At 36.2% G+C, this 18,361-nt stretch overlaps 1 protein-coding gene across 1 annotated transcript; it reads left to right on the top strand.

Annotated features, from left to right (window-relative positions):
- Window positions 1-7,772: 7,772 nt before the first annotated feature.
- Window positions 7,773-17,545, top strand: LOC144448619 (endoglucanase E-4-like). Its single transcript, XM_078138896.1, has 10 exons — window positions 7,773-7,914; window positions 8,292-8,468; window positions 9,442-9,626; window positions 10,859-11,018; window positions 11,841-11,961; window positions 12,425-12,584; window positions 13,032-13,176; window positions 13,479-13,644; window positions 13,854-14,044; window positions 17,253-17,545. The coding sequence occupies exons 1-10, from the start codon at window positions 7,773-7,775 to the stop codon at window positions 17,282-17,284; spliced, it is 1,479 nt and encodes a 492-aa protein (XP_077995022.1). The 3' UTR covers window positions 17,285-17,545.
- The last annotated feature ends 816 nt before the right edge of the window (window positions 17,546-18,361 follow it).

Here is an 18,361-nt window from a genome sequence, read left to right as displayed (position 1 = left end):
GTCTTGACCCTACATAAACATTGAAATCATTAATACTTTTAACTTTTTATATTGGAAATTTTCAAAATATTCTTAATCTTTTTTATAATAATAATTATAGAAAAGAAAAGAAAAACATGTGTATGGCATTGTCATCAACGTCACACCTGCCGTTACTCCACATACATTACTAGGTGGTTATTAATTAGTTAGTTAGTTAGTTAGTTAGTTAGTTAGTTAGTTGGTTGGTTGGTTGGTTGGTTGGTTGGTTAGTTAGTTAGTTAGTTAGCTACTTAGTTAGTTAGTTAGTTAGTTAGTTAGTTAGTTAGTTAGTAAGTTAGTTAGTTAGTTAGTTAGTTAGTTAGGTAGTTAGTTACTTAGTTAGTTAGTTAGTTAGTTAGTTAGTTAGTTAGTTAGTTAGTTAGTCAGTTACTTAGTTAGTTAGCTACTTAGTTAGTTAGTTATTTAGTTAGTTAGTTAGTTAGTTAGTTAGTTAGTTAGTTAGTTAGTTAGTTAGTTAGTTAGTTAGTTCAATACTTGAATTCTTTCTGATTGTCAATTCTACACAGCTTTAGTTTCTTCTGCTGTATATTTCCATATACATGTCAATGATGATACACAATAGGAAGGCTGACAAGACACCTTGTACGTTGTCAATTCCAGTTGTCAGCTTATCTGTGACTTAGAACAATGTTTAGTAGGATTTGAAATCCGACTATGGGTTTTAGTTGATAAGTTACGCTCAAACCTCCGAAGCTCATAGCTTTGCATTCTACTACGTTCTGATCTACAAGTTCGGTTGACCACAACACAGCTATGGACGAACCTACTCTTACACCTGTCAGGGTTATTTACCGTACACTAGAAGATTATATCATCTAGTACGTCACAATTTGTCAGACAGAAAACCACTTTAGATTGTACAATTACGCTGATTCGAATTTTATATTGACAATGACCCTATTTTCATCGAATTATTGTTAATTTTTTGATGACGAAAGAACGCTCTTTCAAACGTTGACGGAATAGCATCCAAATATTATCTAAAATCGGATTTCAAGTGCCCCTCCTTAAGAGAAAACGGACGCCCCTTGTTTAATAATAGACGTGAACATATAATCTACCAATCGGGGTACGGGTTTGGGCTATCAAACTTTAGCTGTGCTGGGTTTAGTCTTGACGCTGTTCTTTCCACAAAGCAAGTTATCGTGCACGTACAGGCAACGGTACAAAAGCGGATAGACAACGCATTCTGTACAGCACTAAACGACAGGTACGTAAGACATACACTTTTATATTTACAATAAGAATAAGCGAGAATAAAGGGCCACAAAATTTATTACATTCGTTTAAGAAAAATAAGACTGACAACGGAGCTCATTTTTAAACCCCTTCGTGACATCGGCTGTGCAACTAAAATAACATATCGATCCAAAAATACTATCACGAACCATCACTCGAGCTCAATTCTTAACGTCAGAAAATGAAATATATGCCATCAATTATTTTAGTTCACAATCCATAATTTATAGGAATAGCTAAAGATGGCAAACGCATTGTACGATAAAATTATTAACTGTTCAAAAGTTTCATATTTGGGCCTTGGAACGTAATGTATTTTATCGAATTATTTTTCAATTTGATGATTTTTAAAAACCAATTAATTTAGGTTTCGAGACTAATCTAGAATACAACCATATGAGTGGGATAGTGTTGGTGTTGTGAAGTAAGAAGTTGAGAGTGTCTGCTACAATTTTGTTTCTTCAAGTTGTAAAATTGCTGAAGGTACTGTTATTTCTAAAAATAACATGATATTGAAGTTGTGTCGGTGCCTTTTACTTGTCCACGTCATAATGTCCTTACATATCATGAATATCATGTATATGAGGGAACGCACTAAGATGATATTTGAAATTGAGTTTAAATACGTCATACTATGAACAAAACAAATTCAACTATCATTTTTATTTTTTTAAACTTTTTTTATTGTTCTATCATGAAGTGAACAAGACTGACTATGTATGTGTGTATGTATGTATGTATGTATGTATGTATGTATGTATGTATGTATGTATGTATGTATGTATGTATGTATGTATGTATGTATGTATGTACTTACGCATGCGTATTGTCAATAGGAATCCCCGTTTTGTCAAATCGGACACCTTCTAAAGATACCATGTCACTTTGAGCTTGTCTCTGAATCAAAGTAGACAACATATGTGTCTGTTACTCTTTAGCTTATATCTTAGGCTGTATGTACTGTAACCATAGATACTACACGTACATGATGTAACAAACCTCATTGTGAAGTGGAGTTCCCGACTTGTGCAGTGAATTATTACTCCCCTAGTCTTAAAAAATCGATTAACAATATCCCACCAAATAAAAAAACATAATGTGGACACTTTTGGAGAGTAGAGATCATGACATGACCCCTAGTAAACAATAACATTATGCTTATTCATTTCCTTCGAACCCTCGAAAAACGACCCTGTACCCTTTTGAGTATATTATTGCGCACAAAGTATCGATTTTGTTGACTTGATAACGTCAACTAGAAATTATAACTAATGAAATCAGTACCGTGGCTTACAATATGCACTGTAGAACATGTAAACACACAAGTCAACATTAACCATGTTATTCCGATAACCTATCTATAAATATGGTTCGAGCGTAGATCATATAATCCGAAATACCACCGTTGAGGCCTTCAGAATACACCATACAACACATTTCAAATATATAAGGAGAATGTTTTATCTCTCCAAATTTAGATATTGACTCACCCCCAAGTACTGTAACAGGTGACTTTTTTTAAATCTCGAAATGATAATGAATTGTGCTACTGTAAATAACGACGCGACACGACAGTGTCGAGTCAAAAACTGGGTCATTAAAATGTTACAGTTACAATCACGGTTGTGTCTCTAGCACAGTTTGTTCTACGTCACTATTTATAACTGATGACTACAGCTCTTTTCACAGAAGGGAGCCAAAGCTATTAAATGAACTGTCAAGTTCAGCGAGCCTGATTAGAAAAGATAACACACAAACATCACTTACACCGTGTGGGCTCTGTATTTAGTTAATGATATAAACAGAAACAACATGCACACTGCTACACAAGGTATAACCTGTTGAAGTTCAAACAAAATCCATGGTCACCAGCCAGTGGAAGGGTCAGCTAGCAGCCAATGATAGTTGGTAAGATATTAAAGTTTAACACATACTCTATTCCCATGTTACATGTGTACCTATGAGTCCACACAGTGTATGTGATGTTTGTGATTTTTTTTTTGTGTCTATCTCAACATTAAACCTTGTGATCAGGCTTACTGATTTTGATTCATTCATTTAATAGCTTGGCTACCTTCTGGGAAAACAGTTGTATATATGTCCTTTGCAAATGCCGCTCAGTGGGAGCCTAGTAGACGCCTATTTATTGCCGATGTATGACTTTACTGTTCTGCATAAAGTGATACCAAGTTAAAAGGTCACTTAAACCTAATTTTAATATCAACCTGTCAATCAAGGTAGTTTTATAGCCTGTTTTAATATAGACGAAGACAAGCTCAGCAAAATGCCGCAAAATCCAAGTCGTAAGAAAAGGTCGTGATTTGCTGAGATCATTCTCTTCATTGAGAAGATTACCAGAGTTTTAAACCTGTGAATATATAAATAATGACCACACTATGAAAGAAACAGTCTGAGTTGAAAAACATTCCACAAAACAGGTGGTAGTTGGTTTTGATTATTATTCTGCAAAGAACATATATGTACGTAGCTAATAACATTCTGTCACCAACATTATTAAGAGTACAGAGCATGAGCATTAAAGACAGCGCCGCCAGCGACCATATCCGCAGAGTGAAAACAATTTACACAGACTGACACCATACCAAAACTACACGATTGAAATGCAGTTCATTCAACCTGCACTAGATGCAACTGGGACATTCTTTCATCAACTAAAAGAAGATATGTTGTCAATTACTTATAAAAAGATATTGTATATGTTGATTAGTGGTCAACATTATAAATTATGTATGTAGTGTACTGATATTTTTTAAATCTTGAACGAAACCTTGGATTTGAATCTGTCACCGTTGTGTTAAAACTCTATTGGTTGTAACTGGAGTATTATTTTCCGATTCGACAACCACATTATATTCTCTAAAATTGTTAAAATGCAGACATTGTACACAATAATCACAGTGGTCAACATTATCCATAAGTCCACAGAAACAGGTTGAAATCGTGATCGCCGTTGATGGCGTTAATATTTTGGTGCGTGCCCAAATACCAGTTTGATTTGATTTATCATGTATACATATACAACAGTATATTTACCTGCAGATTATACAGTACTATTCAGAATGTACGATATTATGAGTCGTCATTGTATCTAACAAAACAGTTTTTTTTTAAAACGTCCCAGCTTTACACTCGGCATTGTTGTCTAAATAGATGTGTACCTCCTCTTCAAGGCTTTGCTCTATGCTAAAAGTGTTTATAACTTTGAAGCATTACCCCGGCACAGATCTATAACCACACAACATCCCAATATTAGTTCTTCTACCCTAGGGAAACCTACACTTCATTGTAGCATATGTAAGCGCATGGAATCCTTCTTTGTAGCAAGCGCTATATCCTACCAGATCCTGTTTATACTAGTGTTAACCGAGGCACAATTATTGTGATTACGAGCTGGATTTTTCTATTTTCCAATATCTTATTTTAGAATTATAAACGTCATCTGGTTCGAAATCGTACGATTTAACGTTGCTATATTGTGTCATGTCGTCTTGCTTGACAAATATTTCAGTTGGTAACTTAACGTTTTTTGTCTAGGCAGATGGTAAAATATAACAGTTTTAGTAAGATATGTTTATCGAGACACAGGACGTTTTGTTTCACGTTTCAAAGTTTAAATTAAAACTCTTCCTATCTCACCAAAGATTAATCATATACGGTATATGAAAACAAGGCAATATGGTCTAAAACTAATATATCAGAATAGAGCCTGATGCTTCTCATTTTTTTGATTGATAATTCAAACGATGACTAATCCTATTAGTCAGTCTGTTTTTATTTTTTAGAAACTCACTCCGAGTTTACGTTAATCAACAAAGACAAAAAGTTGAAGAATCCAAAGGGTTCAATAAATAATATAGTGCCTGTTTTTCAAAAACAACATATTTTGCCACTAATTAAATAAAACCATAACCCGCCTTCGTTCTCGAGGCTAGTTGTTGTCTTATGAGGGCGTACTTCACAATAAGTGACGTACCTATGCATATAAAACATACAAATCCAAACACTTACCAACATACTACTCCTAGGCGACAGGTTTTTTTTTTTTTTTAGAGATTTACAGTAAAATCAAATTATTGAAACCTGAACTCCGATCCTATTTTAGAGTCGACATTCTTGGAGGTATTACCTCAATCAGGACTCCGCATTTTATATCTTATGTTATCTATCGACTTTACTGTGAACGTCATTTCACGAGACAGACATTTTACATAACCAACAACAAAATCGGGAATAGCAGCAAAGCAATTGTCGCGATTAAACCTGTTTTAACCATACACATATCTATGTCGTTATCACTTTATTTTAAGTTGTACACTTCGAAATTTTTTATATTAAGTATTAAAAAATCACCCCATGGATCTGAACAATAATATAAATCGTAAAGGAAGAAACGAGGAAGAAAAGAAGGGAAATTCTTTAAGTACTACAATGTTTCAGAATAGTGATATGATGTTCCGCCATGATGTGTTGAAATAGAGAATTTATTCCATTTAAAGTAGGCTTTACTATGTGATGTACACATCCTATTGTTATTTTACTATTTTATGTTCACAGCCATTGTGTTAAAACATGGGTAACTCAAATAGGGTCATGCCCTTTAAACCACCTTTGACCCCAGAGCCTAATAATAACCATACGGAAGTCGAAAAGGGGAAAACAACTCAAAAGAACGGTGCAGGTGAGGTGAGTAGATCTCTGTCCTTCTTCTCATGCTATTTCGTGTCAGAAACCACATATTTGTGTAGAATGTGAAACTTACTACCAAACCACAGTGACTATAGAGTTTCAATTTGGCTTCACACTGTGTTTTTAATTCTCGTGTAAACCTTTTTGTTACAAATTATATAAAACAAAACACAGGCACTGATAGTAGAATATAAAATTGTACATATTACTTCATTGTGAACAGAAAGCAACATGACTATTGTATGAAACAAGGCAGATTCTGTTCATAGTGAGATTAAATGTAGCATTTCACGTACATGTGCGCTATAAGCCTGAGTGTCGATACTTTGTGTAATTCGTGATGTAAAAAACATCGTGTCGCCTAGTTGAAACTCTATAGTCTTCCTGGTTTGGTAGTAATTCATAGTCGAAGTTTCAAACTGTACATTTCAACAACGGTATAAACATGATTTTTTTTCTGCGCGTGTACATTTGATATAAAGCATGCGCACGAACAGAGCTAAAGTTTGTCTCGTCGGACATGCTTATATCTCAGACCACGTTAATATATATATATATATATATATATATATATATATATATATATATATATATATATATATATATATATATATATATATATATATATATATACCGCAGCGTTGAACGTCTGTCAACAAGGACTTATTGCAATGAAATGTCTTAATATGGTTTCTTTATGCTTTCCGTAGAATTACATAAAGGGGAGAACAAATGCCTGTCACCTATAATTTTAAGACAGTATTTTAACATGTGGTTGTATAAAATGTACAGAAGACAATTAATTGACAACAAATAAATAGTTAGGCTAGGTAGATGATGTTACGAATTCATAGTTCCTGTTTAAAGTTCCGGGGCCTTTATTTGTGTCGACGAACACGTCGGTTTGGGACTCGAAAAACAACGAAAACAGTATATATACATTAATTAGCAACGTTATCATATAGTACCGTGGGACGACTAGTACCCAGTGATACTCGTACCTAGTGATGTAAATAATGTGGTATCTAGGAAGTATATGTTTTGATTTAAACATTTACAGGGATTTCTCTCTCTAAATGATCAGTAGACTTAATATATTTGGAATGTAGAATGAATCCCCCACACCCCATCTCATGGTAAAACAAATCACAACTTAATGCGGCTTAAACCAAGGCGTGACGTGGGTATCCTGTATTGTGTTATGTGTTTTCCACCTCAACATTTAACAACATAGTCTTTGTTAGTAAATTTACAATGCTCCTACCACATGTTATTATATGGAGGAGTAATGACTGTGTTATCTGTAAAGAATTTAAAAGGCGACAGGAAGTAAAGTTATGTACATCTACACACACTTACACAGGGCGCTAGTGTCGCACAGAGACAAACAGACAAACAGACAGACAGACAGACAGGCAGACAGACAGGTAGGTAGGTAGGTACGAACATGCTCGCATACAAACATGTAAGCATTAAGTACGTATGCATAGGGTCATATTATGAGTACACACACGTGCGTCACGCACATACACATTCCCAATACACAGAGACACACAGTGTATACATACATATTCCGTCTCTGTCTTTTGGGTATACGGCTGAATCTATCTATTCAAATAGTGTTATATCGTTTTAAAAAACACTAATGCCATTGTACGAGTACAAAAACAAACTTTACTGAAAAATAGACAAAATTTTCCAAACTTTGTTATCCATTTTCAAAATTAAATCCAACACACCATGGCTCTTCTGTGATTATTTGCTCTATGTAATAGGCCGACAACATGGCTTTGAAGCAGTTCCCCGACACATCATGGAGACTAAGTAGGATACTGACAAGGAAAGTCGTAATAGCCGTTAGTGTAGCAGCTGGAATAACGGTAGTGGCTATTGTAATTGCTGTAGCTGTATCACTTTCACTCAGCGGTGAGTAGAACTCATATGTAGTGATAAGATCGTCAGAAACACAGTGGTAGACCTAATACTTGGTAAACGTGATGTCCTACAAGTTACTCAAACCACTAAATAAATTTATAGTTTGTACTTTTGAACAGGGAAGTAGATATTTAGAAGCAGTGGACATTTATTGCACTTTTATAGCCATACTTATCAAAATGGCTAGAACCCGTTCAGTCGATGCAGAGAGAAATTTCCTAAAGACTTCTGAAAACATTTTCTGTAGGTTTTCCGTAAAATGAACATTTTTGTAACTTCTCGCCGAGATTGGTACTTTGTTGTCCATAATAGAAGTGTCGTCTTGCTTCGAAGTTAATTTTTCTACTTTTAAATTATCTGTAATTTAGGAGATAAATATTATGGACCGTACAGTTACAAAGAAGTTCTCCATAAATCAATTCTATTCTACGAAGCACAGCGTTCTGGTAAATTACCATCGACCAATCGCATTCCATGGAGAGGAGACTCGGCGCTTAATGACTCAGGTGTAAATGGGGAAGACTTGTCAGGGGGTTGGTATGACGGTGAGTGATGACGTCATTATTTATGGGTTAAATATTCAAATATAACTAAAGGAGAAGTCCAAACAAGAATATATTCACCCCATTGAATTATCAATATGTATGTACCTTTGTTCATATCAGACCTATAAAAATTGAGCAAGATAGCTGGTATATTGAGCAAAATTGAAATCTGCTATTTCATGCGATCCGAGCCGCAAAGGCTTGTGGGAATAATAATATCAAATATGCCCCCCCCCCCTTTCAAGGTATTCAGCACCGAATTTCGCATCTTTTCATTTTTTTTAAAAGCATGCGCTGCCGTACTTCAAATACTACCTTTGCAATAACTACCTGGAAATCAATTAGTTTAGTGTCGATCGTCAAGTATGCGCACACTTAGTATTAAAGTATGTCTCTAGTTATGTGAAATTCTACATTGTCGACGTCTGAAAGGGAAAACGATACAACGAAACTGCACCTGCCCATTTGATAACCCCCCATTCACTCTACTTCTATCTATCTATCTATCTATCTATCTATCTATCTGTCTGTCTGTCTGTCTGTCTGTCTGTCTGTCTGTCTGTCTGTCTGTCTGTCTATCTATCTATCTATATATATATATATACCTGTCTGTCTTTCAATCTCTCACTCACATAATATGACGTCATACTTAAGAACACCATAAAGAACAAGAAATATCAAATTTCATTTATTTACAAAAATAGGACACCCCAAAAAATTAAATAAATAAATAAATAAATAAATAAAAAAATGAATAAATAAATAAATAATATAAAAATACAATTCCAGTCTTAAGCTTTCATGGGGTATGAGCTGCTCTGATTGTAGCCAAATTGGTCCCAAATTCAAAGGAATATATTTTTTAAAGTCAGAAATGGAATATGAATACTGAATTAGTAACTTTTATCCCAAATCTTGTTTGGTCGGAAGCAATGTTCTCAAAATAATAAATTACTTCTTCTTCTTCTTTTAGCTGGGGACCACTTGAAGTCAACCTACACAATAGCATATACCACGTCAGTGTTAGCATGGGGATTTTTGGAATTCCGCCATGCTTATGACGAAGTTGAGGAAACAGACTACATGTTGGATTGTTTGAAATGGGGTACAGATTTTCTGCTGAAGGCCCATACCGACGACTATGAGTTATACGTGCAGGTAGAATGTGTTTTTTTTAGTAAATTGTCTTTCGAATTCTGTCGATTTTTAAGGGGGAAAGCCACAACTGGAAGTCGACACATTTTCATAGACTATGAGTTCTGGGGAGTCAATTCGTGATTTTTACATCACCTATAACTACTTCCTTTCAGAGAAACCTGAAGTTGAACTTGTATTGTATCATGGGAGTCAGCAGAAATAACATATCCAATGGTTGAACACTGAATATTCATGACAACTGTTTTATACTGATGTGTGTAGCATATTCAGCACTATACGAAAAGTCATATTTCACCATGTCTTTCCACCGGGGTAAATCTTTTGCAGACGATGTGTAAATGTGGCGAGTATGACACGAAGTGACACCTTTGACTTAATTCACCCTCGGTTATCTCTCCCGGCCCCTTTGGGTTGTAGGCAGTCAAAAGTGTCACTTGACAGAGATGGTAGTTAGATGGGTCACAGGTAGGGTAAAGGTTCAGTAAAGGTGAATAAATTTGACTTTTCGTATAGTGCAGTGTATTGAATATTGAATATATTATTTCTGCTGACTCCCATGTTCCAATAACCATAGCAAGGGTACCATATAAATGCACTTGTTAAGATCAACTTGATGTAAATCGCAAGTACTTTAAAATGTCTCTATTTCCTGTAGTGGCGTTCCCCTTTAACGAAGAATACACCCAAAAACATATAACATGCCTCCAGGTGACAGTAATCAATCTGTATTGATTTTTTTTCCAAATAAAATAGAGCGTATTAAAGTTTTGCGACTTTAGAGTCGAGCTAGATATATAAGTGTGTTGAACCAAATCGAAATACGCCATTTCATCACAAAGAATCTTTGGAGAGTCATGTCATGCTCTACAGGTTCTAAGATGTTCCCGATCTGTTCAGTGTTTGAAAACACGCCGCCAGTCAAATACTACGGTTGCAATTCAATAAACTACCTCAAAATTGGTGACAAAGACATCGACCATAAGTACTGGAGACGACCCATTGACATTTGACTTCTATTTTGCTAGCTTGGTGACAAAGACATCGACCATAAGTACTGGAGACGACCTATTGACATTTGACTTCTATTTTGCTAGCTTGGTGACAAAGACATCGACCATAAGTACTGGAGACGACCTATTGATATTTGACTTCTATTTTGCTAGCTTGGTGACAAAGACATCGACCATAAGTACTGGGGACGACCTATTAAAATTTGACTTCTATTTTGCTAGCTTGGTGACAAAGACATCGACCATAAGTACTGGGGACGACCTGAGGAAATGACCATGGAAAGACCCCCGTATAGAGTCAACACATCTGTGCCCGGAAGTGACGTAGCTGGATCAACCTCAGCTGCACTAGCGTCTGTTTCATTGGCTTATTTGGACAAAGGTAAGCCGTTATCATTTACTACATGATTACTAGTTTTACACGTAAAACATTTCATCAAAACTAAGCATGTACGAAATATACAAACTGATTATGACATTTGTCATGTTAAGGATATTTATGAAAACATTTGTGCTTTGTAAGATGTTGACCTAAATATCCATCAGCCTGGTAAGTGATTTACAAAGATTATAACGCCCAAACAGTTCATAATTTTATAACATTGAGCCTTTGATCAGTCTTGGTTCACTATCCACATCAGAATGACAGTACACACATGTTTACCAAATTTACAGCTGACCACTAGGTGGCGGTATGATCAGCGGATTGTAGGTCTTAAGGATGTTTATGAAAACATAATGTGGCTTTGCACAGAAATGATTCAATTAGTATTGTCATTACCTCAAATCTGAAGGTTTTCATGATATCTACAAGTGTATGTCTGTATGACTAACTGAGCAGATTTTGACGAGCTCCAATTCCCAGTCTTAATATTAGTCAAGATCTTAGGTGTTCTATCATGTGGTGATCGTATTACTACTATAGGCCTTCGCGCTTCTAATCTTGAGGGCGCCCTTTTATGCCCAACGTTTGTAGTGACTTGTACACACTAATATAACCAGAGCCTACATTGCACGTTTAGTCAACTGAAGTCATTTTTCTTTACTGTCTCTTTCACCCCTCCTCTTTCGCCAGCTTTCTTCCTCTTCTCCACCTCCTCTCCTCTTCCACTTGAGCATAGTTCTAAGAAATCAGAAAATCAGAACTGCGGAGTATTATAAAAACATTTGTAATACATTCTATCTACTGACACTATCATTTCAGATGCTAATTATTCCAAACGCTTGTTGGACGCAGCAAAGGTGTTATTTGAATTTGCCGACACCTACAGAGGATTCTTCAGAGAGGCATTCGAAGATCCAGAAGCAAAGAGTGTTTACACAACGTAAGTAAAAAAAAAGAATGTGTAACCTTTAAGTCTGGTGGCGCTATTTACATTATTTTGTTGTATGTAGGCGTAAATTTATATTGCTTGTATCTTACGCTGATCTTTTTAAAGCAATACAACTACAAAAGCAAGATGATATTTTATAGCTTTGTAATATGAATATGCAAACTAGTACAGATTATCACAACTAATTAGCCTTGTTGTAAATCTTCGGATCTGCGCCCAGAAGATTACCGAACAAAGCTGAAGGACGACAGTACCCCTGCACACAGTTCATTAGGGGCTCAGCTGCCTTTAGGCAGTCCCTGGGCTATGCGACTGAGGGCCCTTCAAAAGGCAACAAATCGACCGAGGGTGTAGCAGCTACAATAAGCTTAACGTTGCACTTTGTAATTTTCATTTTCGTTCTTCTCCTCATCTACATATCACCGTTTTACCTTTAACCTCCTTTCTTTCATAGGGGTGACCACTATACTGACGAAATTGGTTGGGCTGCTATCTGGCTGTATAAGGCAACGGGTGAAGAATACTACTTGAACAAAACACTAGTGGAATACGAAAGCATGATCGGCGGACGAGCCTGGGCTTTTGCATGGGGACAGGTGGATCCTGGTGTTCACGTAAGATTTAGCACTATCCCTTAATAAATGAAATGACGTCATTAAAAACAGAAATTGAGTGCTGACTGCGGATTCTGTTGATGACGTACCACAGGCTTGCCGTAAACTTAAACTTTCATTTATTAAGAACTGACAAGTCGAATTTAAAACTTCTACCTGTAGACGACTTTCCTCTTCAATCATTTTCAAACAAGCTGCAGCCTGGAAAAGAATGTATCATCACATCTTCACACATTCGAAATCACAATAATTTAATGTGTGCGGTCTACCGCCTGGGACTCTCTCATCAACCCTAGTAAAGAAAAGGCCGTTGAGGGCGGAACCTGTATAACATGTCTCACCAGTTCTCGCCATCTTTTGAGTTTTCTGCCATGTTATTATCTATTTTCATATTTTGTGAGATAAGTAATTATCTGCTAATTCCATTTTTTTGTATTTTGTTTTCAGTTATTGTTATACAACGCCACCGGTGATTCCGAATTCCATAAACGAGTAACAAAGTACATAGATGAGTGGTTACCTGGAGGCAAAATAAAGTACACTCCGAAGGGTTTGGTTTACCGAGATGGATGGGGGTCACTCAGATATGCAGGTACATATGAACTTGATACATCAAGTACGGACAAATGGATTTTTCTACCAAACATTTCTGATAGACTTAGTGATATTATTACATTGCTATTGGTTATGTTTATTATTGATGATGATGATGATGATGATGATGATGATGATGATGATGATGATGATGACGGTGGTGGTGGTGGTGGTGGTGGCGACGGCGGAGAAGGATCTGGTCTTGAGAAATACATTGGTAACCATGTTGTCGGTGCTACTGCATTCCTTTATACCAAGTATATAGGTTATAATTTCCAATTCTTTTTTTTTCATTGTCAGCAACCACGTCTTTCTTAGCCTTAGCAGCAGCACAAAATGGCATAAATGTAGACGAGTATCGTAAATTTGCCAAAAGTCAAATTGACTACATGCTTGGAGACACAGGACGTAGTTACGTTGGTGGATTTGGTCGACATCCCCCAGTATATCAACATCATCGGAGCAGGTATAGTCAGAATTTTTTTTTAAATATCGAATGCTAAGAACAGAGTTTCGTTTCGGCTTTTGGAACATTGTAGACGTATATTGGGAGAGTTGTGACAACGATTGCACATCAGCAGAAAAAATAGTATTGATTGATTGGTTGATTGATTGATTGATTGATTGATTGATTGATTGATTGATTGATTACTTTCTGTTCTATTATTTCTGTAGCTCGTGTCCAGACCCACCAGCAAAGTGTGCGTGGAATGTATTTGAGGACACAGAGCCCAATGCACAGACACTGTACGGGGGTCTCGTAGGTGGACCCGATCAAAACGATGATTATGAGGATATTCGAGCGGACTACTACAAAAATGAGGTCGCCATAGACTATAATGCAGGCTTCCAGTCAGCTGTAGCAGGTATCTTACACACGGTGTTAATTAGGTTTATAAAGGTTATGTGAACCATAGATCTCACCACTGTATATATGTATTGTTATATATGTAAACATTAGTATGCATACACCGTCACTCACTACATCCATGTATTAAAGTTGTAAAATTGTTTAAAATTGCCACTTTTTCAATATTTTGAAATCAAATTTTGCCCTTGGTATCATATTCTATGCACTAAGTTACATTGATTCTGCATTGACTTGGTTGATATTGATTGCTGGTAAAATTGTAATTGTTAAAAAATATAAAAAATATTTCTTTTGTGTATGTACACAAATGTTATGGTCGAAAGATGTGTACTTGACGCGTGATGTATCATTCGTACATGTGCACAATATTGTAGCTAATAGACAACATGGCGCCGAACATGATCGATGGTAATGTGGAACTGCTCCATTCCGCTAGTAAAAACAAGTGGGGGAAAAGAAATGTTTGCAAAATCAACATTTTTAGTGAGATACACCAATGGAATGCAGTCAAAGAAGAAACTGGTCTGACACAACTGGACGTTGCAAAGATTGCTGTTAGATAAGTCTAAAATCGGTAAATGATAACATGACAAGTACCGTAATAGTACTATTAGTAGTATTTTTATGTAGTGACTTTGTGCGATCACAGAACTAAAGTACTTTTCATTCTTCAATATGTATTTGCCTAAACACGTCTATATTATCGACATTTTACTGTATTCTGACAAAAAACACTCCACGGCATATCTCGAGAACCTTGTTCCTGTGAACACCGGCCCCACCACGGCACGACGACTAACGCGACCCAGCGGTGAATTGTAATATTAATTAGACTATGTAGTTATGCAAGTGTCACAATCGCCAGTCTATTCCCCAGCCGATCAGACCATCGGCCATAGACAGAGCTGTGAAAAATGTACGATGGGTTCCCGCTGCTGAGTTATATTGGAGCACGCCCTTTCCGTGGGGTTAATGTCCCACAGGATGCGAATAAAACGATAACTAATCGCCTACAATTCAACACATCAGCCGTACTTTATTCTCCGTCATCAACGCACTACAGTTCACAGGTTTGCAATACCAGACCTTACATACTACGGTCTGCATACTACAACTAACCAGACCTTACAACGCACCGTCCGCACTACTCGATGGTTCACGCTCAACTCTCTGTAAAACTACAAACCACATGTAAACCTGGGTATTTCCTGCTCAAACTGGCTACAATGTTACTAACTGTCCGGAGGTGATGTAGTCCTTCCGGATTGGTCCAGAAATAGCGAAAATGACCCAGCTCTACGAAGTAAAAGTACTAGCTGTCCCAATAACACGCTTTTGGTCTAACAAACAGTAAACAGTAATTAATATGGTAACTAATAAACTACTAAACAAACTTTACGAGGTGGCGGCTCGTACCGTCACTCAAGTAAACTCAGGGCAGCTTGATATATTGTGGAATTTTGCTGGAAATAAAATACATGCCAACACGGCTTTCTTATAGCGATGATCTTGACGACATCTTATACATCCATGAATATATGTACGCGAACCGGGATGTGATGATGCACTGCAGCCTATATAAAAATCGAAAATTTTATCGTATGATCGCATGTCAAGTATCGAAGTCTATGCATTCGGAGAGGGGTATGTGTTGAACTATTTAGAGAGCTGGGCATTTGCTAACGTTCGACATCCTTCCATAAATATTTGTAATAGATAATTGACAATTGAAAGTGAATTTGGTTGTGTTCAGAGGCAAAACTTGTTTATACAGTGATTTTTCCCGAGTTGAGCCACTTTCTCCTGATAATGATCAGTACCATTGTCAAAATGAACACATGTCACGAGAAGCACACTGAGGTCTGCGTCTGCCATGCATTATCGTTGACGTTGTAAAATGTATCACGTCGTCGTGTTTCATTGCATGCCCTTGCATAAATACCATCGCCAGTCGCACATTGAGCAGTTTATATAGTCACCTGCTGAGAGGTAAATTTTTGTTGGATCGTCTGTCGACATTGAAGTGAACTAGGTACACGTAGATAGGTAAAACTGATCACTCAATGTGACATTCACGCTCATCAGAACAAACATTACTGCCAAGATAGCCCTGTTTGCAGACGGTGCATCATGCAGGGGTCTACATACGTTGCTCAACTCGTACGAAGGGACGACGAACACCGCACCGTATGCAAACGGGCATACAGGTTTCTTCATCTAGTCAAATATCAAATATACTTATAAATGTTTACAGACACAACCACCATGACTTGTGATTCCTCTATGGCTGTGGCAACGATTTCGACATGTACCGAGCAATGTATTGTTTTCACTACCGGTGATTGACGATGTACGATAACTTCCGTTGGTTTTATTTTCAATTCAGGGGCGAAAATCAATAGCTAGAAAGTAGCACGAAAGTAATAAAAAGTGACAATGTGACACTTCTGTACGTCATGTAAAATGAACTTGCCGATACAACCAGAAACTATATACAACAACTGCACAGTAATTATAGCTTTCAACTTTCAAGATAACAAACATAGCTCTTCGTTTGCCTACGCTGCTACCGAAGGCAGATACTTCGAACGTGTCAGCCATGATAGTGAAGTCGCGTCCCAAATTCTCGCGTGATCTCGTCTCTTAAATGACGTGGCAATTTGTGCGGTAATGGCGGGAGGTTCAAAACATTTTGTTTACAATCGAATTATTCTCTGAAGCTGTACGTCGTTACAAGGGTCAATTTGACTTGCATCCATGGACGAGGCAATGATTACATGGTACAGGTTGGTTCTACACGATCTTTTACAGTATTTGAAATATTGAAAAAAAATGGCAATTTTAAACAATTTTACAACTTTAACACATGTAAGCAAGGACAGTATCACAATTGATTGCCTGCCCTAGAGCTAGTACTATTACATAGCTTCACAATCCATTCTGATTTTATTGTGTATGCCATTCAGACTTTCAAAGTACGGTTATCATTTGAAAGTATCACCAAAGTGTACGCACACAATTATGTTTTAACTTGCTTTTTTATGTTTAACCAATCCATCATTTCTTTGAGAAAAGCAGAAATGATGTAAATATATAAATAACAACGGCAACATTTACAAAATCAATCGTAATTGGTGTTGGTAATATATTGTAAAGGTCTTATTTATTGAATTCATTATATAATATATTATTATCATTTCTAGGTTTACTACATTTGGATATAATTGAACATTAAAATGCTTCTGGTTGCATGGTCGACATCATAACGAAGCACTCTGGACTTGGCATCTACATATTTGTCGAAGAAACTGTCAGCCAATAACAATACGCCATCCATAATTAGAGTATTAACACGCCGAATTTGCCTGAACATGTCACCAGTGTAACAATATTGCAATCTGAATTCATTTTGACATTATGACGATAGTGGCGATAAAGAGCAGACTGTTCTTTTCACTTGTCTTTATTTTATAAAAATAAAAAGTGCCAGATATACATGTGAATGAGTACAAAATAGGTTTAAATCTCCAACTAGATTTGTAACTCAGTTAAGATTTTTAAAAAGATTTGTGATCACAATTTGAATTTGACAAAGTGACATATTTATCTTTTTTATCCTTTATAAGGAGATATCAACTTTTATTTTATATATAAACAATGCAAGAATAAAAAACGGATATTGTATAGAACTTTCATTCTAGTGAATATCTAGAATATATGTGTAGTTTTGTTGTTTTCTTACATGCATTTACATAATTTAGTTGAACTCAAACCAGTAAGTCTTGACTAATACCGAAAGCATTGTTGAGCAGATAATGAGCTGTAAATACTAGAATGTTTTATAAAAGATGATTAACTGTTAACCTACACCTGTTCGATATATTTCTCATGAAATGTTCCTTTATGTCTTTCTTAGCCATTCCAATTCAAAGCAGTAGTTATTATTTAAAATTACTCTAAGAGTTGTCTTTTATCACAAATAAAAATGGTAGAAATTCTTATATGTGTATTCTTATATATGTCATGTATGTATGTTATATATCTTTATCACATAAGTACGTGCAAATTTACACCTGTGTTACGTCATATATATATATAACTCGGTGAGTATCAATCTGCTAAGACAGTGCTCTATACCGCAGTGGCAGAGCGTAATAGTTTTGGTAGTACTGGAACTCTTTCTTGGTTGTAACTCGGCGTTTCACGCATAGTGCGATCATCAGACAGTTGTCTGATGATCGCACTATGCGTGAAACTCCGAGTTGCAGCCAAGAAAGAGTTCCAGTACTACCAAAACTATATATATATATAT

Source organism: Glandiceps talaboti, chromosome 17 (genome assembly GCF_964340395.1).
Source record: "Glandiceps talaboti chromosome 17, keGlaTala1.1, whole genome shotgun sequence".
In the NCBI taxonomy this organism is placed as follows: domain Eukaryota; kingdom Metazoa; phylum Hemichordata; class Enteropneusta; family Spengelidae; genus Glandiceps; species Glandiceps talaboti.
Note: the sequence above shows the minus strand (reverse complement) of the source record. Positions and strands in the feature narration are given on the sequence as shown.

Coding starts and splice junctions, on each gene's coding strand:
- LOC144448619 (XM_078138896.1), top strand. CDS start 7,773: ATGGCTTTGAAGCAGTTCCCCGACACATCATGGAGACTAAGTAGGATA. Junction 13,177..13,478: donor GGGGTCACTCAGATATGCAG/GTACATATGAAC, acceptor TTTCATTGTCAG/CAACCACGTCTTTCTTAGCC. Junction 14,045..17,252: donor CTTCCAGTCAGCTGTAGCAG/GTATCTTACACA, acceptor TATCATTTCTAG/GTTTACTACATTTGGATATA.